Source organism: Apteryx mantelli, chromosome 2, assembly GCF_036417845.1.
Source record: "Apteryx mantelli isolate bAptMan1 chromosome 2, bAptMan1.hap1, whole genome shotgun sequence".
In the NCBI taxonomy this organism is placed as follows: domain Eukaryota; kingdom Metazoa; phylum Chordata; class Aves; order Apterygiformes; family Apterygidae; genus Apteryx; species Apteryx mantelli.
This window is the reverse complement of record NC_089979.1, coordinates 76,494,970-76,517,612: the sequence shown is the minus strand read 5'-3', so window position 1 is coordinate 76,517,612 and position 22,643 is coordinate 76,494,970. Positions and strand designations below refer to the sequence as shown.

Sequence of the window (22,643 nt, the reverse complement as noted above, 5' to 3'; positions counted from 1 at the left end):
CCCGTTGATAAACTTTTTTTTTTTTTTGCGAGCTCATGGCCTAGCAGCATTTCTGAATTGCAGCAAATGTGAACAGCCAAAGCAACAAAGTATTTGGAGCAAATATTGAGTTTACAGGTGAGCGTTTTTAATAACAGACAAGAAGGAAAGTAAGAATGGAATAAATCAGACAAAATTTTCCAATGCTTTGCTTGCTCTGTACCTGGAGCATCCTGGACACACAAAGGGTAATCGTTAGATGTAAATAAGGAACAAAAGACAAAAGCAGACATCAAATAAATAACCCCCTAATTGCGAATGTGTATACCCAGAGTCAGTAAAGGAATCGTGAAGAGGAGCCAGAACAAAAAGCCTGAAGTAATCACTCATTTTCTAGAAATGCCCTTTTACTGAGTGCTACTGCTGGTACGTCTAGCTGGACGTTTAAGAGGCGTCTGAAACATGCGTTACATGCTTAAGGCACTGAGTCCCGTGCTCTGCTCTTGCTACCCTGTCAGCACCAGCCGGGTAGATACCGTTATCCCCGGGGGACTGTCGGCACCACCCGGGTAAATACCATTATTCTCGAGGGGACTGTCAGCACCACCCAGATAAATACCGTTTTCCCCGGAGGGGCTGTCGGCACCACCAGGGTAGATACCGTTATCCCCCGAGGGCCTGGTGGTGGCCGCGGCCGGCGGGTGTCGGGCCGAGGCGCCGCGGGGCTGTGGCGGCCCCTGACGAGCTCAGCTCCGTCCAGGCCCCTCTACTGAGGGGCGGTTAACAGCAGGACACCCTCGCGGCTGAGCCAGAGGCGTATTTATGAACACCTGCTTGAAGCGGGCAAACTGAGGATAATTATATCCTAATTAATCTCAACCAGAGGGCGTTCTTCGACCGTTACTCCCCGCTAACGGCGGCTCCCCTGCAGCGCGCGAGGCGGAGCCCCGCCCGTCCCCCCCCGCCCCCATGTCGCGGCCGCTGCGGGCCGGCGGCGGCCTAGCCCGGCCCGGCCCGGCCCGGCCCGGCCCTGGCGGGACGCAGCTCCGCCATCCCCCCGGGTCGCCATGGCAACAGCGAGGCCGCACAGCGTTTGTCCTCCGCGCCGGCCTCGGCCTGGGGAGCCCCAGCGGGGAGAGGGAGGCGGGCGAGCGCCCCGGGGCCACCGCGCCGGCGGCGGGCGAGTGCCTGGCCACCGGGAGGAGGAGGAGGTGGAGGAGGAAGAACGGGGACTTCCCCCCCCCGGCTCAGGTGCAGGCACCTTGCACCGGTTCCCGCTGTCCCCTGGGTGCCCTGTGCCCTGGTGTCCCTCCCCTGGGCCCTCGCTCTCCTCTCCTTCCCCCAGCAGCGGCCTGGTGAATAATTCAGCAGCGTTTTGTGCTGGCCCGCGTGGCGGCTGGGGCTGAGCCTGTTGGTCTGCCGACAAGGTCTTGCTTGGCTGGGCAGGGGGCAGGAGGCACAGCAGCAGGATAAAGTTTCCAGAGGAAACCAGCGGTGAGAGACGCAGGCTGCTTTCCCCGATGGCAAAGCCCGAGGATAAAGATCCAGGGAGGTTATGGGTCCCCTGCTGTTCCCAGTGCCTTTTGCTGCTGGCTCAGCTGTCCCGTGTGATGTTTTTCTGTGTGGGTTGGTGCAGTCAGCGTTAACCTGCCCGCGCACCAGGGAGCACCAAGAACTGGTTGCCTAGGAGGAGTCACTCCGGAGAGGCTGAGCAGCGCCCAGAGGGGAAACCCTGGGGAGGCTGTAATCCCTCCCTGCCGCTGCCGGCTCCCTCCTTTCCCTCCTGGAGGTGGGCCCTGGTGTGGAGGCCCCGCTGTGGGTGTACATGCTTCATCCCCGGGTGGGCAGTGGCCGAGCAGCGGTGAGAGGGGCGCTCAGGCAGGAACCGTCTCCTGCATAAACAGGTGCAGGCGCTGCCCCGCGACAGCTTTGGCTGCGCATGAGGTCTGAGGCCGCCGAGCATGAGTAGTCTGGGCGCTAAGGGGTCGTGCCTCTCGCAGCCGATGGTGAAGAGCGTGCTGGTGTACCGCAACGGGGACCCCTTCTTCCCTGGGCGCCGCATTGTCATCAATGAGAAGAAAGTGTCCAACTTCGAGGTCTTCCTGAAAGAGGTGACGGGCGGGGTGAAGGCTCCCTTTGGAGCTGTGCGCAACATCTATACCCCCCGGGGTGGGCACCGCATCCGGCAGCTGGAGGAGCTTCAGAGCGGAGAGCACTATGTGGCTGGTGGCAGGGAAGCCTTCAAGAAACTCAAGTGAGTTGCTTAAAAGTAACTTAAATGAAACCTGAATATCAGTACTTGCTGCTTTGCACTGTGGCAGTGCTTGAGAGCCACTATCACAGACCAGGACCCTCTATTTTAGGCATTGTACAAAGAGGACTAAAAGTCCTTTTGCCAAGACGAAGAAAAAAAGGGGGGGGGAATAAAAAGAAAAGTACATGTGACAGAAGCACTGCAACAGAGCTTTGGAGGTGAATCACAGAAAGGCTGTTGTTGCCATCTGTCGCATAGTGGCAGCTCCTTGACAAGATACTAGCAAAGGAGAAACAGTCCTTTAACCCAAAGGACATACTGCATTGGCATGTTGCTGTGACGTACATGCTTAACTGAGGGGCAAGTGTCAGTATTTGTACTCAGTGGTATTAGGAAGAAAGCTCCAGAAAAATGGAGTGTTGACAGTTTTGTGGTCAAGTTGACGAGCCTGGGAATTTAATTCCCAACGTTTCCTTTCTTGCTTATTTTTAGAAAGTCTAGAATATTCTACCCAGCTATCCGTGTCTCCATCCATTCTGTTCATTTCAGGTGGGTATGTAGTCTTTTTAAGATCAGAATGGCTGGGCCCCTTCTCTTAATTAAAAGATGACAAATTGCTTTTTTTTCCCTGCCCTGGCACCGAGAATGACACTGACGCTTTCGGTTTTCTAGGGAGTGACTGGGAAAATACTGTGGAGGAGGTCTGGGCGATTGTGTTTGTTTCCCCAGGGGCTGTGAATATGATCAGTAATGATTCTTAATTCTGGCAGTGAATTTTACTGTCTTGATTGCCTTATCATATGTTTCATTCTGTCTTTGTGGTGTTTTTTTCCTACAACTGATTAAAAAAAAATCTCAAAATTAAGAATTCCTTTCTGGGGGTGGTTGAAACCCACGTGATCAAACCTCACTCATTTTGATCATGTAGAGTCTGTTTTCCAGGAGTGCTAGGTATGTTTCAGAATGAAATTCTCTGAATGATGAGCAGAATCTCTATCAGCAATCTTACCATTTTTTTCACAGCCTTCTAAAGATTTATTGAAGTGTTTCATCTCACACTTAAGTGGCAAAGTTGGGGAGAAAGATGTATGACAAGCTAAATATATACCCCTTCCTGTATTCTCCTCCATGTCAAATGCATTGCTCAGCTTCCAAGAAAGATCTACTGTACCTTTTGGTATTAAATTCTGTAATTCTGTGAACGGCTTAAAGTTGTTAAATAGTTGTCAGCAAATCATGTTTCACCTCCCTAAATGTGTTTTATGTTCATCAGACCGGCTAAAAACTAGTAAATGTTTGGCACTAGTATGCACTGTGTAGAGAATCGGGCTCCCTGGATTTATTTTTGGTGGGAAAAGGCATTTATTTTTGTGATTTCATATGGAGTTTTATGGTTGTTAACACACAAGAAGATACCTCAGTATTTAAGTCCGCAAAGAGAATGCTTAAAGAAACAGTGACCTAAAGCACCCAGTAAGAGCAGACTATTTTATATACCTGGTGAGAGTGCTGTAGTCCTGTGCTGGGAGCAGGATGGGGGAAGTGAACTGGCTAACTCGAGATCTTTTTCATTTGTGTATTCTGACTTATGGTTCTTCTCTGTTAGTATTTATATAGTGCTGTAAACTTAGCCAGTGGTTTTACAAGCATTATTTTAAGACAGGCTAAGGGGTTTAATGTTGGTCTTGTTCTTACCTAAATTGTAGACAATACACAGAGGGGAAATTAGGGAGACTTCTTGGCCAGAAATGTCAGAAGAAAAGCGAGGTTAATTAGGAGGGCTTTCTGGAAGGAACTGAGAGAGCAGAGAAAAGCGAGACCAAAGAGCGTATGTCTGTGTATGTGTCACAGACAGGGATATAGCAATCACAGCTGAGGGGAACCAGAGCTGCTGTCATAAAGGGGCCGACTCTGAGCTTAGAACAGCTGTAAATTTTTTACAGATTTGTTGCAGTGATGCTTGTTAGACGCATTCATGGCTGTGATACACTAAGTGAAGGTGAACTTTGGAATGAAGACGTGTGGCGTTGATGAGTGGGAGTGTAATGGCATGGAGGGAGCATTGAAGCAAAAGCAGGAACTGAAGGTGTCATCATTCCAGCTCAGATGGTGCATTTGTTTCTTCACAGGCACCTTAGACTGAAAACTGAATCTTTTTCTTCCCTATCCTCAGAGAATTCAAGATTTAACTGCTTTCATTTGTAGGACATGAACCTCAGTCATTCCAAGTCCTCAGTTTTAATGTCACGAAGTGTATAATTCTGAGGGTATGTAGTCAGTATAAACAGCTGGAATGTTTAATTTTTAAAATAAAAACAAATAAAAGTAATTAGCATTTGAAAAATACTGCTTTTAGAAAAATAAGTAGGAACTTTCTTTGAAAGAAGAATGATTAAGCCAGTATTGGAAATTTTCACAAAATATAACAAGCTTCCCAGCTTGTTTTGTCATTTACAAGTACGCTGAGTACAAGCTGGTTTTGGCATGTGTCTGTGCAGGAAGGTTTGAGATCTTGTAGTTACTGCAGTTATCAATGATAGTGCACGTTCAGGCCTGCCACCTTTGTGGAGTTCTGCAGAAACTGTAAAAACTTGAAATGTTTGTGGGTTTGAAGGCAGATTTAGTATTTTTTTCAGCACGCTACTCTACCCTTCTTCCTTTGCCCGTTTACCTTATATCTGTGCCCATTAATTCATGGTAGACTGTCCTCACTACAGCAGTATCTCTTCAGACACTGCTCCAGTTTTATCACTGGCTTGGATAGCCATTGCATAGAAGTATTTCTGCTTTCCTCATAAGTGGGAATACTTTCTTAAAGTTAGTGGTCTGTGACCTTTTTGAGCATCCTTATCCCAAGATAAACCTTCGGTCCTATTTGAACCTTTTGGATTTGTGGACCGCTAAAATTTGTTAAGTGAATGCCCAGACCTCTACATAGGGAATTTAAGCCTAGATTTGCTTTTCTTGGTCACTTTCCACAGTTCTTTTCAAAGTACTGTGGAGGTGCCCACGGAACAAGGACCACAGGTCAACAACCATTGGTATATGTTGTTGGAACTTTCCTCCCAAGGTGTTTATTTCTTTTTAGTCTTGTAGTCTATAAGGCTTCTGGTTTTTGGTCTCAAGAGAGCTTACTCCTCTTTACATGGAGAAGCTGCAACTTTTTTTTTTTTTTTTTAACATGAAGCTTGGACAGTTTGCTGTGAAACTTTGGCCATTGTTAGATCCACCTTTTCCAAAGCTTTGCTGTGCACTTTCAACCGTTGCCATTGCCTGGAAGCCATATTATATCTTGATGTTCCAGCACTTTGAAGCCTTGAAATCCTTGTGGCCATTCCTTGTGGCCATCCTTGGGGTCCTGTGGGTTTGTTGGTAGATGGTCGCTATTTCTTCAAAGAATGAATGATGCTTTTTCTTTTCCAGTTCTTTTCTTGCTTCTATACTTTGATTCAGGTCTCACAAATTTAAACTTTTGTCAGGCAGAAGAGTTTCCTATGGCAAACAAATCTTATCCCAGTCACTAACTGCAGAACATGACATTGCTGGAGGACTACAGTTGCCCTGTGGGCTACAAAGTCTTTTGGTAAGCCTGCAGTGGTGCTTGCAGTCAGATACAGGAGGGGGATCTCAGATAGGGTCCTTTAGCCTTAAAAGTCTGCCAAAGCATTTTCCACTGAAAATGGGAGTGGGGAGAACCTGTGATAAATACTGATCACTTACCATTGAATTCAATGCTTCTGGTATAAAATAGGTGGCCTGGCCATTTTTGTTCTCCTGTTTGGCTTTTGGCAGGAGGTGCTAAAAGGTGCTGTTATACAGAGATATAACTGCCCATTAAGGGGTCTCCTCCAACAGTGATGATAGTACTGAGACCTGGAAGCATCTCGAGGTGCTTGCAGCTGTTGAGAGCTGGCGTTCATGAGCAGACTGACTGTCGTGGCGTTCAGAGTGATGACAAGGAGACAGTCAGTTCACTCTGGATACCTGCATGATGGTCTGTTCTGCAGTTTGTGGGTCACTCGTTCTTGTCCAGTCAAGGCTTGCATTTTGCTTATTCATAAAAGAAAATAATTGTGAAGATGATATTGTTGCATCATAACTGTGAGAAACCAGGGCATACAGTTTTCAGATGTGTCTAAGTCCTGTTGAAACACAAGTGGTGTAGATCCTTTTGAAAAAATAAGCCAATGCCACTGCTTAGCCATGGGTATGGAAGAAGGCTTTAAATATATCAGAGGCTTATGGTGAGAAGCTAAGAGGCAAGATGATGACCTTGAAAACTCTGGTAAGTTGATATTGTGCTGAGATTTACTGATCTATCTCAGTAGTATGCGAGCTTCTTCCTGAGAACTGGGTTACTGAGGGTCTGTTCTAGTCAGCAGAGACTTGAAGTTGCATGGTTAGTTCTCCCCCATCTTTTGTATAAGTCCAGGGAGCTAACTTGCAGATATATAATAAAATAACACTCATTCATTAAAATCTTTAGTTAGGCACTATTTATGTTATTTTGAGGCATGATAAATTTTCAAAGCTTGAAGTGGCAAAAAAAAAAAAGTGTAAAATATTTGTATTGTGCAAGTTACACGCTCTGTAAATAATTAATACTGCTTCCTTCCACAGCTATTTGGACATAGGAGAAACAAAGAAAAAACCTGCAGAGGTCAGTAATGAGGTAAGATGTCTGAGATATTTAAGGAATAAGCCTGCTGTTAGTATTAGTGACATCTCTGCATTTATGCCTGAAATTCTTGGGTTTCATATTTATTATGTTCAGAAATAATAAAATTATCTAGTATTCTGAACATAGTATTTCAATGATTACAGTATTACTTTGATTGTTCTGAACTTGATGAACTAGTTGTCTTCCTCTCAGCTTTCTGAATTGCTATGTCCAGTAATAAACTTTCCGTAAAGAAAATCTTGTGGTGTTGTCATTGGAGATGTTCATAAACCTAAGGGGTCTTTTTCATGCAGAAAAAAGATGATGGAAATGAAAAGCACAATTTTAAGTGGAGAACTTCGGGAATTTTGGACAATGAAATTTTCTTCAAAACTTGGTATTTTCTCTAGAGAAAAGATATTTTTGTTTGAATAACTCAGTTATTCATTTGCAAGCATGAAAATGCTTTTTTCCTGTGAAAACTGGTGTTGATTGAAAACTTCTAACGAGTCCCAGTCCACAGTCCTCCAAATTCCCATGTTTCAGAAAACCTAGTATCCAGATTTGTGTGGGACATGTGACTCTGCATTATTTTTACATTTTTATTCTGTATAGAAATAGATACGATTATTGGCAAAGATTTGCAATACAGCTTCCACCTGACAAAAAGTGTCATCTCACAAATTTTTCCTTTACCTTTGGTTTGTGCTCTCATGCTATATTTCCAGCAATTTAATGGTTTGTGTAATAGTGTCTTAATGATGTAGACATATTAAAAGACCCTCAAAATTGGACAAGCTTAGTGCATAATGGCATTTGCTGTGATACTCTGATACTTCTTATTCAGAGACTATAAAATATAACACAAGCAGTGACTGCTAAAATTGGTTATAACTTTGTAACTTTTTTTTTTAAATGAGCATCGTCAACAGGAAGATCAAATTCAATAGGAAGTCTGAGATTTGATTTGCTATTACAAGCACCAACTGAGCTTACTGTAAAGTTGATTTTTCTCGGTTTATTTATGCACTTGACTAGAACATTGTAGGAGATAGTTTTGTTGTTTTGTGGAGCCATTCATGTCTGTTATTTGGGGTCTTTTTCACAAAGGAAAGAAAACAATTTTGAAAAATAAGAAAAAATAATTAGACACTGATGAGGCAGCAGGGTTATACTCTATTGCTGAGATGTATATAAAATAGAGCAACATACCTGCACATATGCACTGTCTAAGCTTTCCCATATCTTTTATTCGTAAATTCGATTTTTGTCCTCCAGCATTTTCTTATTCCAGTCCTGAAGTGTCCTCTGGTCAAAATTTGTAAATCTTGCTTAAACTAGTTACTATAATGTTGCAAGGTGAAGAGATAGAGATTTGTGTAATTCGTCTCAGCTTTAATTGTGATCTAAGTAAGAGATTATAATTATTTCTGAGATAAAAGGTTTGTATACTAGCACTATTGCACTTACCTGAACTTTCTGCTCATAAAGCAGAGTTCTGAACCCCCCAAACTGGTCTTTACTATTTTTCTGAACACCTGAATATGTAGGTAGCATCATATTTTATTCTAAAACAATGTCTGGGTTAAAAAGAAAGTGATTCTTGCATATCCAGGAGGAGGAAAAGGGAACATGAGAAAATTGTTTCTGATTATCTCTGAAAATGTGGTGGATTGCATTCACTGTAATGTGCAATTCCCATTAATAAAGTTGTGTAGTGGGACTGATTCCATATACACTTTGCTGAAAAGATGGTTGCCTTCATGGAAGGCTCCTAACCAAATGTTCTGATGCTGTCAATTATCAGCACTACTACAGGGCTTGCTACTTTAAGGACAGTTTTGAGGCTGGTGATTTTGCTGCAAATCCTTAAAAGGTTCTCAATATAATAGAAGTTCAACAGAGAGGAGTTGGGGAAGTAGTACTAGTTGGGTTTTTTACTTACAGTTGCATGTTTGATAAGAGAAACTTCTATAATTCCTCCTGGAATCAGTGCTTATTGTGTATTATTTTAACATTTTTGGCAGTCTCAGAGCTTTGAAGTAAACCAGGATAAACTATGCATTATTTCAGCTTTTTCTGTGCGATTTGGCTATGTTTGCAGTCTCCACAGACTCTGTGGAGTGTTTAACTCCTCATGTTGAGTTTCATTTTATGTAATTGACTTATTTGGGAGGAGGAGTCCTAAAAATAAAATGAAACCTGGTAACAGGTGTTCATCTGGGCGTATGAAGAACACCATTTTCATGGCCTAATCATTTAGTTCTAGGAATGAACTTTCAGGGGTTTGGTGTCAGAAGTTTTAATGTCTAAATACATTTATGTTAAAATGATTTGAGGAAACAAGTTCTGTTTTTACTTTTTTTTTTTTTTTTTAAAGCTTCACTTCCTCATCTTGAAATCAAAAAACTACATACATGTGAAGACCAGGAAGGGCAGCAGTATTGCTACATTTTTATTCTCTTTGATTCTGTTGGATTTGCATCAACAAATACAAAATTATGTTTTTTCATTGAGCCCTGTAGGCGTCTTTGATGCTAGCCCACAAAGATGTTTTGCTTCCGTCGGGCATTATTTTAAATTGTATTTCAGAAATAAAACCTTCCTTATTTGTTTCATTAGAAGAAAAAAAATCAGTGCATGTCTGAATGACAACATTGCAAAAGAAAAAAGAAATGTGTGGTTCAGTCCTGCAAGCACAGCCATGCGTAGTTTTAAAGATGTAAATTGCCTTATTGACCTCAGCAGAAAGACTAACATGAAATTATGCATGTACAGAGAAATTTGTGGATCAGATCTGAGTTCCTAGTATTATGAAAGGCTGAGAGGGTGGGGGGAGAAGGGAAGAAAGGAAACAAAATTACTTGGTTAATTATTTGTCTCACTTTAGCTTTGTGAGCTCCTTGCCAGAGCAAAGACTTCTGTGCCAAATATTGAACAAAAAGCTCAGTGGTGGTCTCACAGACGACTTCAGGCTAACATCAGGGTATGCTTTTAGACCTACCTTTGCTGGAATACTTCCTCTTCGCTTTGTGCTGATGCCGAAGTGTTAACCTGCTCTCCCTCATGAGCTCCACCGCTTTGTTTTGCCCAAACGTCTTCCGAACAAGATAGAATTGGTCAGGGCTCCCTGGTTCTCTGGATACTTGGGGCATTTGCATGGTTTCAGTTGTGCTGCAGTTAATCTGAGCCTTGGACAACAGCAATGACTGTTCTTAAAGTGTGCTCCTGGGGATGGCCTGCCTCCCCTCTGGTCTGGCCACTGCTTGGGTCCCACAAGAAGCTGGTCTTTCTCTGAATGTGATCGTGAGAATGAGCAATCACAGAATAAATGGCCTCATGCCCCAGTGTTCCTGAGTGTTAGTGATGCACTCAGAATTGATGTGGGCCTTTTCTGTTGCCCTTGGGAGGAGGTGATCTTGAAGCTATTAGCACTGGCTTGCCCTAGGCCAAGCTTTGGAAGCATATGGATCCTGACTTGGTGGTGGTAACAATAATTTTGATGTTCTGTACCTGCATAGTGCTGTTTATCAAGGATCTGATAGCTTTAAACAGATATCACAGAAACAGTATTTGAGAAATTAATAGTCAATGGTTAAAGTCATCGTACTTATTCACAAGGAGATGAACTCTGGTTTTATGAAGTATGCTTAATTTGGCATTTCCTACCTGCTGAGGGTTTCTCAGTGTTAAGTTTTTCTCGAGTATAACAATTGCAAATATCTATTTCTGAGTCTGATTAATGAAGAGAGAGGCAAAAGGAAGAAAAACATATGCAGTAGCTGTCTGTAGATACACTGTGTATCTGTATGCAGCTGTAAGTTTTCCTTTGTATTAGTTAAACTGCCAAATGTTTGACATCTGCTTTTGGGAGTACTTTAGTGTTGTTCTTTGAAGGCAGCATCTCAATTACTTTAAATTTGCATACAACTAGGAGTCTTGTGTCAAACTAAAACAGGAAAGAATACATGTTGAAAATATGGTGTAAATATACATTCAGAAAGAAGAGTAGATGAAAAAATACAAAACATGAGTTTCTTACTAAACTCCTCTCACTTTTCTCATGGAGTGACGAAATGAAGTAAGTGATCAGAAATTTTTTTCTCTTCTTTACTGAAATCTGTATCTGCAAGTCTGATTTTGTACGGAAAGTGTTCCTGAGCAAAGAGCAAGAAATTTAAGGAATAATTTTTGCTTCATGGATTCTGAGAACTAGTCTAAAGTTATTCTTTAGTGTCCATCCTTGTAAGGTGACAAGATTTAACATTCGGGGAGAGATTCTGTCCCTGACAAAAGGAGTGTTCATTACCTCTGTTACACTCTGGTTCAAGTTTAGCTGGGGCTTTGCAAATACCATGTTCCTGTGGGCCCATAAGATGCACCTTGCCTTGCCTGACGCAGTTGGTGCTGACAATGACTCACAGCTAGTAAGGACGTGTGTTCTCTACAAGTAACGAGGAGCTTTGGGGAAGCCTTGGTCAAGAGGGTCTTTATGTAAGTATGCTGTTACAATACAGCAATTAATAAAATATACAATATTGTATAATTCATTAAACACTACACATTCATTAAACATTACACATCTATTTAATGTAGAGATGGAACGTGCAAACTGTTGTGATTGTCTGTAAGAAGGGTAAGTGGTGGAATGGTTTGGGAAGACGCATTACTTCTGTCTAAAAAGATAGATTTATAGATGAGAGTCTGTACCACTAAAATACCATTGCTGTGTCAGTAGTTGATTTCACCATGGGCTGTCTACAGCGAAAGATGGATCGGGTGGAAGGAGTATATTACCTGTTGCCCAAGAGTAGTGTCAGTGTGACAGTGCCCCACGCTAAGTGGGGCTGTGTAAGAAAGCTTGCACTTCTGCTTTTTTCTAGTGTATCGGCTGCACATAACAGTTCAATTTCAAGGGCTTTTCTTTTAAAAATAAGCATAGTTATAAAAATAATTGAAATATGACAATAATAACAATGCTGTTATAATCTTGCAAAATAATTATAGTCTTGGCCTGTGAGGCCTGACCATCAATCAGAACTGGGTCTTTAAAAACAAAATACTATTAAAAAAGCCTGTAGTCACTGTGCTACTCATATCATAAATTATGAGGTGGTCTTGAACTAAATCATCTCACATAGTATTTCTAATATCAAGAATAGATTTCTTTAATCCAGTTTCTGGATTTTAAAGTCTAATAATTCACTGGTCTAAGGCCTCTAAGTGACTAAAGTAAATGGGCCAAATGTTCAGCTAATGGAAAACAGCTGTTTTTATACACTTCATTGGAATTCACTGATCTACCCCAGCTATGGACTTGAACCAATAGTCCAGTCTTTTTAGTTTGTTTTGCGACATACTGCTGAAAAGCCCCGTTCTTCTGGGTGAAGTTTTCTATATAGAGCGGTGTTAGTATAGAATGATGAACAAGGGAGGACCACAACAACATCTTACTACAGCATGGTGTAGTTTATGATAGAAGCAAAGCACATGACAACAATACTGAACATTTTCTAGATGTTTCTAAGAAGCAGGAGTTTCAGTAGTGTCTCTTCATTTGATGTCTGTAGTTCATAGTTGTCAGTGGTCATTGACTTTGGTAGACTTTGAACCATTCCTAGGGCAGTGAAGGAGGTGGGATGCTGCTGAATTTGCAAAAATACCAATGGTAATTGTGGTGCTTTAACAGTCACTGGATTTCAAGGACAGTTCAGTGCCTTGATACCATTTTTGCCTTTGCAGATCCTCCTCAGAATGTCATACTTATGCATGTGATAAAGAGAATAGTTAGAGAAAATTGATAACTGCATTAAAAAAATAAGGGATTTTGGAATGGGAAAAACCTGCAAGATCCTTTTCTGCTCACTTCAGAGCATCAATCTGCGATTTGTTTGTAATTTCATATTAACTTTGGATTTTCATTCCCTGATTTCTGAACTACTCTTTGATGCAGTAACATTTGTGCAATTACCAAGCACATACAAGTTATCCCCTGCTGTGTGCTGCTAGAACTGGCTGAGGTTTGAAGCCACATCTCTGTCTCTTCTTACTTCAGCCTCTGTAATGTGTATTGGGAACCTCCTTGCCTGTTTGCATGTTATGCTCTTCAGCAGTAGCAGTTTGGGAAAAGCCCTTGGATCTCACACTGCTGTAACACCAGAGCAATGTGCCACTTGGCAGATTTTCACTGTGCTGCAAATTCACTTGACTGGAAGCGTGTGGGAGGGAAGCTGATGGTCAGAAGGGTGAGCTGCAGGTAATGAAGAGGGAGAAAGAAAAAAAAATAAGGCAATGAACACCAGTGGGGAAGAGAGACAGGCTGACTGTATGAGCAAATTTTATCTAGTCTAAGTTTTTTACTGGCGTGGTAATACTCATCTCTTTCCCTTCTGTTTTGCTGTTTATCCCAGCAGGCAAGTGCTAACATGTTTTCTGTGCTGTAGCATTGTGGTAGCTGTTCTGCATGGAAGACTGCAAGCTGCTTAGGAAAAGTCTAATTTTTCGATTCCAGTTTTGTGGCCTCTGCAACAAGCTAATCCCCCAGACATGTCACATCCCTTCTTAGTGTAGACTTTCTGGGGGAAGAGTAAGGGTGGAGGGATTCAGATTTCTGTCTGCTCCCTTTTTCAACCAGAGGCAGTAGTAAGAGTAAAAGAAGACACTTGTCCCAAAATCATGAGAAAATTGTATGCCAGCCTCAGCAGATGGCAACTAGGCTCTAGGCTGTTTTAAATCCCCTGGTAGACCCCTCACACTGTAACAATATACGTCTCTCTTTCTCTCTCTCTTTTTTTAAATTATTATTATTTTTTTTACTGTTACATTCCTTGATAGGGAAAGTAGTAAAAATATTTTATCCTGACCCAAGCTAAAGCTTTGGTGCAAAATCCTCAGGTATATATCTGTCCTTCACTTCTTTTGATAGCTAAGCTTCTTGTTTTGAAAAAGACATTCCTTTTATAGTGAAGGTGATTTGCAAGTACAAGTGCATTTTAAATGATGTGCTTAAGTAGTCTAACAAATCTCTTGAGGAAGTATGGACCAACATAGTTACCATTTGTTTATTATAAGCTTATTTGTTTGTAAAAGATACTGAACATTGTTTTGCAAGTATAATGTGTGAAGTATGGACATTTGTATTTCTTTAGGCACTATCTGTGATCTAGACGGTCTCCTCCTGGTAACTCAAAAAGATTTCAGTATCATTTATGACAATTATTTCTTCTGTCTGCATCCTTTAAGTGCATCTGCGTTGCAAGGCAATGGGGTCTCTGTTCATGTGCGGACAGTGATGTGATTGGATTAATTTGTAAAAATTGAATTTTAAACTTTATAATGTTGCCTCAGTTTCTCAAATGATTGTAATATATGTGTTGGATACATTGGCTATACCTTGTCCTTAACATGCTTGCATGTTTTTACCAAATATATTTTTATGCAAAATGCCAGTATTCATAATCATTGTGTTTATTTCAAACCTAGTATTTACCTTGTCCGACAAATAGTGTACATGCCTAATCATGAGAAAAAAGTTGCCGTTTTTTGGTGAGTGAACTGTGGAGTCACTTAAACTTTTAGCTCTCAGTTAGAAATTGTCCATTCATATTTTCTCTATAGAAGACATAATTTTGTGAGGGCAAGGAAGTACCTGAAAGTATCTTAGAAATGATCCCAGTATGTGCAAATTACAGCCATTTGGTTCCAAAGCGATCTAATTCTCACAGAAGCAAGATTTTCCTAAGAATCAGAAACAAGTAAACACAATTTGTGCTACCCCAAAATTACTGTACACAGAATAATGGTACATCTGGAAATTAAATATATATAACACTTCACTTTGTATTCCTGTGCCAATGTACAGAACAAAACCCTCTTGTTACTCCATGTCTGACCAACTTGTTTTCTTTTATTGTTTGTGTCAGAGACTGAATAAGGAATTCTTAATTTTCTGATGCTGAATATACTTAATTCTACTGTGGATGTAGTATATAGAATAAGATTATCAAAATATAAATGTTAAAAAAATGCAATATACATCCTTAATCTCTCAAGCAACATCTTTAATAGGTAAATTTTGTATGGCACTGTTTGGTATTTAGTATCCTGGTTACATAATTAGCACAACAAGACATACAAAACAGTTACTCTTCCCGAGTGTTCATAATCTAATACCGGGAGGATTCAGAGAAGAATTGACCAGGCATCCAGTTAAAACATAAGCTCTGTCTTTTTTTCTAATTGGGACTATGAATTCATAGAATTACTGTTCGGATAGTTGTATATATCTGAATTGTATAATTCTGACTATTTTAATTAAGAGCTTGCTTACAGATGGATTTAGTGGATTTTGGAGCAACAGAAATACTTGTAGAGGCTTTGGCTTAGGCCCATGGAGATTTCTTGGTCTATTTTGAGTTCAATATGAAACTTGAAAGTCAGTTTCTTCCTCATAATTAACACGGCTGCCTGGTTTTGTAGGGTAGCTGCTCTTTTTTTGTGTGTGAGGAGGGTGGGAGAAAGGGGAGAAGTACTAGTACTGAAGTCAAGTGTGTTGGTCTCATCATAAACTAGTTGCTGCATGTTAAATTTACTTACTGGAAGCATTAACAAGTTTTACCTTTGATTAAAAATGATGAAAAATTTGATTTTTTTGTAATTGCTTTTTGTTCTTCAGCTGTCACTGTTCACAGGTTCAAGCCTTTCTGATCAATCTCAAAGGCCAGAGATTTCCTTTTGGTTTAGTTGAGTGTAAGGGGTTTGGGAAAAATGCACAAATTGTGAGAGGTAAAAATGGTTAGAATTGGCAGTGTTATGTCAGTGACAGAAATGAACACCAGGATCTATTTTGCTTGAATAAAGTCTGCATTATTGATCCCATTATTGTGTGTGTTGTAAGCATTGTAGGGTATAGCATCGTGCAGCTTGGAGAAGAAATACGAGCTGTTTTGGAGATCCAGAAGCAACACAAGATATGCTGTATTTTGGAGCATTGCACAAGCTAATTCCTGGGCAGAGAAGGCCATGCCATTGTGGTATTGCTTCTAGGAGGCACCAGTGAAGCTGTTCTGATTTATCCGAACTGAAGATCTGGCCCCTAACCCAATGCCAAGAAATAAGAGAGATGTTGAGTGAAACTTTTTTTTTCCAGAGGTTGGCTATATAGGGCAGGACTTATCCCCCAGATGCACAGGGAATATAGTTCACTTAGACTGGCTGGGAAGGAGGGAGATTTACTCTGGAGGTAAACTGAGTGACCCCAGATATTGCTTTTGGAAGAGAGTGGCTTTAAATACTTTGGGAGTTTTGTAGGAGCTTTGCTGTCTAGAGGACTCGTTGAATCCGTATGAACCAGTTCGTTTCTGGCTCATCTATGCATTATGTGGGCTGAGAAGTTTGTGTACCTGCCGTTATGTGGTGACCTGTCTATGTAAGCTTGGAGGAGCCAGTCAATTAATAGCAATTAATAGCATAGTTCATTAGTTTATGGCTGCATTGTACTATGCAGTGTAACATCTAGCAATACAGTAGCAAGGAACACAGCTTATCCAGGTTAATTCCTGTGTAGCATCACTGGAATGGTTTTGTACTGACGGAAGACCCCTGTGAATCTGACTCTGAACCTTAAATCAGAGTCTATAAAAATGCCTCTTTATAAAAGGTCTCATTTCCATGAGGTAGGTAAAAGAAAATGTTTCCCGTGCTGTAACAGGTATGTAAGTAACTTTTATCTTTTTAATTTGCTTTTTGATCACTGAACCTTGAACATTCCTTTCTTTCACATCACAGGATGGTGATGGTGTATATAAATGGGGTTTTGGTTCTTTTGACCCCAGTTCTACCCTAAGGGAATGCAAATATTTGTTCTCAGTTTTCCTGGGCACATTGATTAACAAACAGGCCATTGTAACAAACTGGCCAAGCCATGGCTCATTGCATGAGCTGATAAGTTTGGTATGTGACATTGTGTTGAAATATTTAAAACTTCAAAAGGTTAGCTATAAAGTGATGCAAGGAATGAGTGAGATGTTAGTAACACTCAAGACTGTATTAATACAGCAGTAAGAAAGCCCAGCTCTTAAGCCTGTGTAAATCAAAACAGCATTATATGCACAGAGCATTTGGTTCAGGGAGGTTAGGTTTTTCGGGTGTTGTTTTGCTGTCATGCAGAATGACTTTATAAAAACATGCAAACCTGTAAATCATGCAGTTGCTTAATTTGACCCCTTTGATTGGAGGGGGTAATACATTTCTGGTAAGAAAAGGAAATAGTAATATCATTTCTTAGCTATGGGTATCTTGCTGCGTCTTCACAGCAGCCTGGGAAGGGGCTGCCAGACTTCTGTATTTAACAAGTCAAGAGTTATTTAATGAAAAGACAAGCTAAGAGTGGCATTTTTCTATTTTTTAACTATCCTCAAGTGCATAAAAATCACCCTGTTTTTTAGAAGCTAAATATGCAGCATGATATATTCGGAAGACATACTGTTTTGTAAGCAATATACTTTTCTGGTATAGGAGGTTTGATTCTGTAACGTTGCACACCTCTTGCAAGCCCTGAGTACCCAACAGGAGGCTGAGTAATGTGCTAGGTCTGTCCCACTCTCTTATCTATATTTGTGTAGAATGTGTGAAAGGTTTAATGTAGCGTTCATAGAGCCAAAAACTTTAAACATAGTGATTAACAAACAGCTTTATGTCAGCCAAAAGAAATTTACACCGTTTTGCTACATTGGTGTATTTTATAACTCTGTCACCGAGACCAGAAAGAATCTTTGGGCTATAACCAACTTGGTGGTAGCAAGTACAGTTCTGGTCCCACAGTAGACACAGCTTTCTCCTGATACAGTTCCATTTCAGGGATTACGTTCTTTACCTTTTACTGGTTAACACATTTATGCAGAAAGAAGTGAAAGCCATTCTTTGTTATCTGTGTTACAAACAAACGTACGGGGTACTGCTTTAGTGTTGCTGAAAATCCTTATGTGAATAGTCATACTCACTGATTTTTCCCTGTAATGCCACACGTTATGTTGCCTTCCCAGTGTAACATCTCTCCAAGTTAGAAGCATTTCATGAACAAGTGATCTTGATCTTTTTTGTGATTGCTAAGCCCATCCCTAATGTTTGAAAAAAGAAAATAGAATAACTTGAAAATTGAAAGAACTTGTTTTTAGTTGATCTTCAGTCTTTCAAAGGGTCAGCTGAACATAAATGTAATAGATACTTTTGTATGAAAATTATTTTAAATTAGTGTGTATATTTTATATATAGTATGTGTGTGTATATGTATACACATGTGGGTATATATGTATAAATACATATACACATTATTTTTACACTTGTATATGCACGTCTGCGTATGTGTATATATATGCACTAATTTAAGTTGGTTTTCATACAAAAACTATATATGTGGATATATGTGGATATATATATAATAGTATACCGGAGGTATGGTTTATCTGATGATCATATTGTTTTATTTTTTGCCAACAGTCAACAGTGGAAGATGTAAGTACCTAAAGTAGATCATGTTGTGCGTTATATGTGTTTGCTGTGTGTTGTATGTGTTTGCTTAATTTTGTGAATATTTAGTGTATTTTAGAGCATAAGAGAAAATGTTGTGCAGAATGTTGTTATACAGCAACTGAGAGTTTTGTTTATCATGCTTCAGTTAGATGATGATCTGCCTGTTGGCTGTCTATTTTCACATGGCTGTTGGGATGGAGGGTGCTCAACTGCAGCTAACATTCAGCAACACAAATTCAACTACAGTGAATTAGAACCAAAACCGAAAGCTTGGCTCTAAGAGAGAGACGGCAAAAAGTGTCCTGAAATTCAAGTGTTTACAGAGGTCTTGAACAACGCAGACTGTGATCTCAGCTCCCAGAACATACCCTGTGTTGAGTTTAGCTTTTGTTGATTTTAGCTATTTTGTTTTTCCCAGACCTGCAAAGTGCTTTCACGGGTTATTTCGCAGGTGGTAACTCTCTTCTGAATCAAGAAAGAACCAGAGTGCTCTTTGTGTAAGGGACACTGTGGGAAACACCAATTTCTGTGTAGACTAGGAAGGTGAAAATCATGGTGGTTAAAAGTGTCATTGATCCCATGGTGTATTTCCCAACTGCTTTTGGCTCCTCTTGCCTTGCAAATTCCAATTTGATTAATTGCCTCCAGCTTGCTTGAAGATCCCTGTGAATTTCAACTGGTACAGTGATCTTTCCTTCCTTTTCTGAATGTATTACATTACTGCTATATGTTGTCATGTAATACCTCAGATGAGTATCTCATCACAAATTACGAAGTTCTGGCAACATTTGTCAGTAGGATATGGAAGCTGCCATTAAATGGGTCTTTTGAAACATACCGAAAACTTACAAAATTTAAAGATAAAATCATAATGGGGCCAGACCACTGATTAATGTAAATCTGCTTATGATTGCTGACGTAAATGGGAAAGTGTTGATTTACATCAGCTGAGAGTCTGGCTGGTGAAATTAAAAGAAAATAAAGGATTTAGGGTCTAGTGATGCTGATTCCTAATGTAAGCACAGACTTTCACCCAAGACTGCATCTTTGTTAATATGTAACTCTGTAGTGCCACAGGGGTCAGACTATTCCAGACATTGAGCGGTTGTGGTACCTCCTACAAACAATATATGAGCACAGTCGTGTATTCTTTAATTAAATCCTGGATTAGGTCTTCCACTTGTGTAGTTTGGCATAATTCCATACTTCAAAAGAACTGTATTGATTTATAGTAGTTGAGCAGTTGGTCTTTTATTAATGCATACTTCTGTGCATTTAAATTATGCTGCTTTCTTTGGAAAATAAATTCTTTTCATACCCATAAATACTTTAACATTGGTCAGGCAAAAGTTGTTTTAAACTTAAAGATTGTGCCAGAAAAAAAGAAATGAACAGGACAGTTGGGGTTAATGGTAGGAATGGTGTATAGGGTGCTTTTTTTTCCTTTTCTTTTCTTTTTTTTTAATTATATAGAAATACCCACACTACTTTTTTAAAAAGGTGGCTTTATGGTAGTCTAAGGTAATTTGTGTTGAGGTTTGTGCTGTTGTGCTTGGAGAACTTGATACATGATGCTGCAGCCAAAACATATGTTCAGCTTCTCCACTTTGTTGTTGTTGTTGTAATTTATGTATTTATATTCTACTTTCCTTTCTTTCATGTGCAGAATCAGTGTCCCTGTGTCCTGGATGAATATAATGAGTTTGTCTTTCTTTTGTTCTCTGAAGCAGATCAGATGTAAAACATGCCTTCAAAAGGCCAGCAGTCCCAAAGAAATTAGCGATCCCTCCTCTTCCAGACAAACAACGGTAGCCTAAACATCTGCCTAGGAGCATGTGGGAGCTCAGAGGAAAGATGGAGCACGTTTACCCCTGCTTTTCCAATAGGGAATGACAAAAAGCTGCGAGTTCTGTACCAGCATCTCCCAGTGTCCGTCTAATTTAGTCTGGGCTGTTCTGTTCCAAGCTCCCAGGAACTGAGGCCTTCTCTGTGCACAGTGTTAGATACCTGTGTGGTGTTTTAAGCAAGTTAATATTGTCATAGTCATCTTGGCATTTCTGCGAGCAGATTTTTGTGGCGTTGCATTAGCAAATGTAATATTGTACTGATGTATTTTTTACCTTTAAGTATAGGAGGCAAGTTTGATTTGATTTCAGTAGGCTTAGCAAAACAATACAGGTTTGTATTTTATTTTATTCTTATTTAGGCCATGTTAAGATAGAAAAGAAAAATATGAAGTCTCTGCCCATGTTGGTTCCATCTTGCCATCCCCTGCAGTATGCCTGTTTGAGAACAGGGCCGTCTTGTTTGCCAGGTAGGCCAGAGAAGGCTGCTAGAAATATTAATGTCTCTTTGAGAGAGTAACCCAAAAGACAGGCTTGCAAGCTGATGCCACTGTATCTATTATTGGCAGAAATATGAACCTTCAAATAACAAACGAGCCCTTAATGTCTGTCAGGTTACTTGTTTTCTCATGAGGCCAGTGATTGGGCTGCATACAATAACATGGTGGCCTTCTGAGGTGCCTGCATCAAAATTAATGGTTTCATCAGCTTGCGGGAACAACTAAGTAATTGGACACACTTGGGACTATCCTAAAGTACTTCTTTATGTTTAGTGAACATTTTCTAACTAGCTCCAATGAAGTGTGGTCATTGAAACATAAGTGATGCACACTGGATCAAAGAACTTGGTTTGATGGCCTGTTTAGAGTTCATGAGAGCTTGGGCATAGATATCAACCGCAGAAGTGAGCCTCAGGGATGGATAAAACATCAACTTTTCTAAAAGTGATATAAGGGTTTTCTAATGAGGGAAACAGTATTGTGGGTGAGCATCAAACCCCAAAATACTTGCAGTAGATTTACCCACATATTTTCCACTTTCTGCTGTCTAAGTGACCTCTTCTTAAACACTTTGTGCTTTGTCAGCAGATTTTAGCATGCCCTGTGCTCAGCTTGTATCTCATCATCTAAATAGTATTACGAATTAAAAGTATTTAGCTGTATATTTTTGAAACAGTTAAGGCTTTATAGTGCCTTGGTCACTGCAACCCCGTCTAATTTAGCTCTTAGACATTGCTATCATAAACATAACAATTAGTTGTGAAACAATAATAACGTGTCTTTAAATGTGATTCACATGGTTTTAGCTACTTGGTTGTCCTCAGCTGGCCAGGAGCTGAATAGCTTTGTAAAGCCTTGTGTATCTTGACAGGGTTGTACCCATACTGGCAGGATTTTGAAATTCACTCACAGTGTTGTACCTGAGAGATAGTGATGCCACAGAGAGTTCTGGTTTATGTTGAGGAAATGAAGTAGATAGCTAAGAAAGCACTAGAAAAGCCAAAAGTGGTCAGGGTCTTTGAAAGATTACCTCTGCTGTTCTTAAAGAGATGTTAAGTGTCCTCACTATGGGTTTCCTTTGCTATTGGTTCTGGGCACTCTTACGTTGTTACGTCATATGTCAGCCTTGCTGTGGAAGGTTGAGGAATCATTAGAGACCTGTCAGTAGGCAGAAGAATTTTTAATGGGTATGTTGTATGGCAGGGGGGAAAATACAGGTCTTGCTGAAAGCAAGCAGAAAAGCACATTTAGAGTGATACTGTCCGTGCCTAAGAGACAGTGTGGTGGAACAGTCAAGTGGGATTTGGGCGATGCAGTCCTGGTTCTTCTCTTAGGCTTCTGTGTGATTATGTCAAGTTGTAGTGTTGGCTTCCCTGGCATTAGAATAGGGATAATTCTGCTGAAGTCAGAGTCAAGTGCTTTGAGGTTTACTGATGAAAGCACTATATAAGCATGTTATTAAAAGGGCTAGCAGTCCATTTCTTCCAGTTGCTCTTTTGAAGTCTTTAAATATAGTATTTTGGATTTAACAAGGAAAATCTATTCCAGCATTTTAATAATTTTCCTTCTGCTCTCTAATACCTATGGCTAATGCTTGTGAAAGAAGTCTGTAGTGATCTTATTATCAGGTCTGGAGTTTCTACAAGCACAGGATCAATTAGTCTTTTAGCCTTGTAAATGAGATATATTGAGTACTTTATAGGGAATTAGCCTGGCAACCTAGCAGCTATGCAGAGAGGTATAAGGACAGCCTAAGTTACACTGTTCCCACTTTGGATGCAGCCCATGTTTGGAGTCTAAATATTAGGACCAGATGCTATGGAAGTAAATCAGTGTGCCTCAGCCATCAGTAATATACTTTTCAGAAAGTTACCCTC

General features: G+C 40.4%; 1 protein-coding gene across 1 annotated transcript in view; it reads left to right on the top strand.

Moving 5' to 3' along the window:
• The first annotated feature begins 1,940 nt into the window (after positions 1–1,940).
• DCDC2 (doublecortin domain containing 2) overlaps positions 1,941–22,643 on the top strand; it is a 69,959-nt gene continuing 49,256 nt past the window's right edge. Inside the window, exons 1-4 of the mRNA XM_067292391.1 lie at positions 1,941–2,233; positions 6,854–6,905; positions 17,692–17,694; positions 18,390–18,404. Coding sequence (XP_067148492.1) covers positions 1,941–2,233; positions 6,854–6,905; positions 17,692–17,694; positions 18,390–18,404 — 363 coding nt within the window. The remainder of the gene's footprint in view (positions 2,234–6,853; positions 6,906–17,691; positions 17,695–18,389; positions 18,405–22,643) is intronic.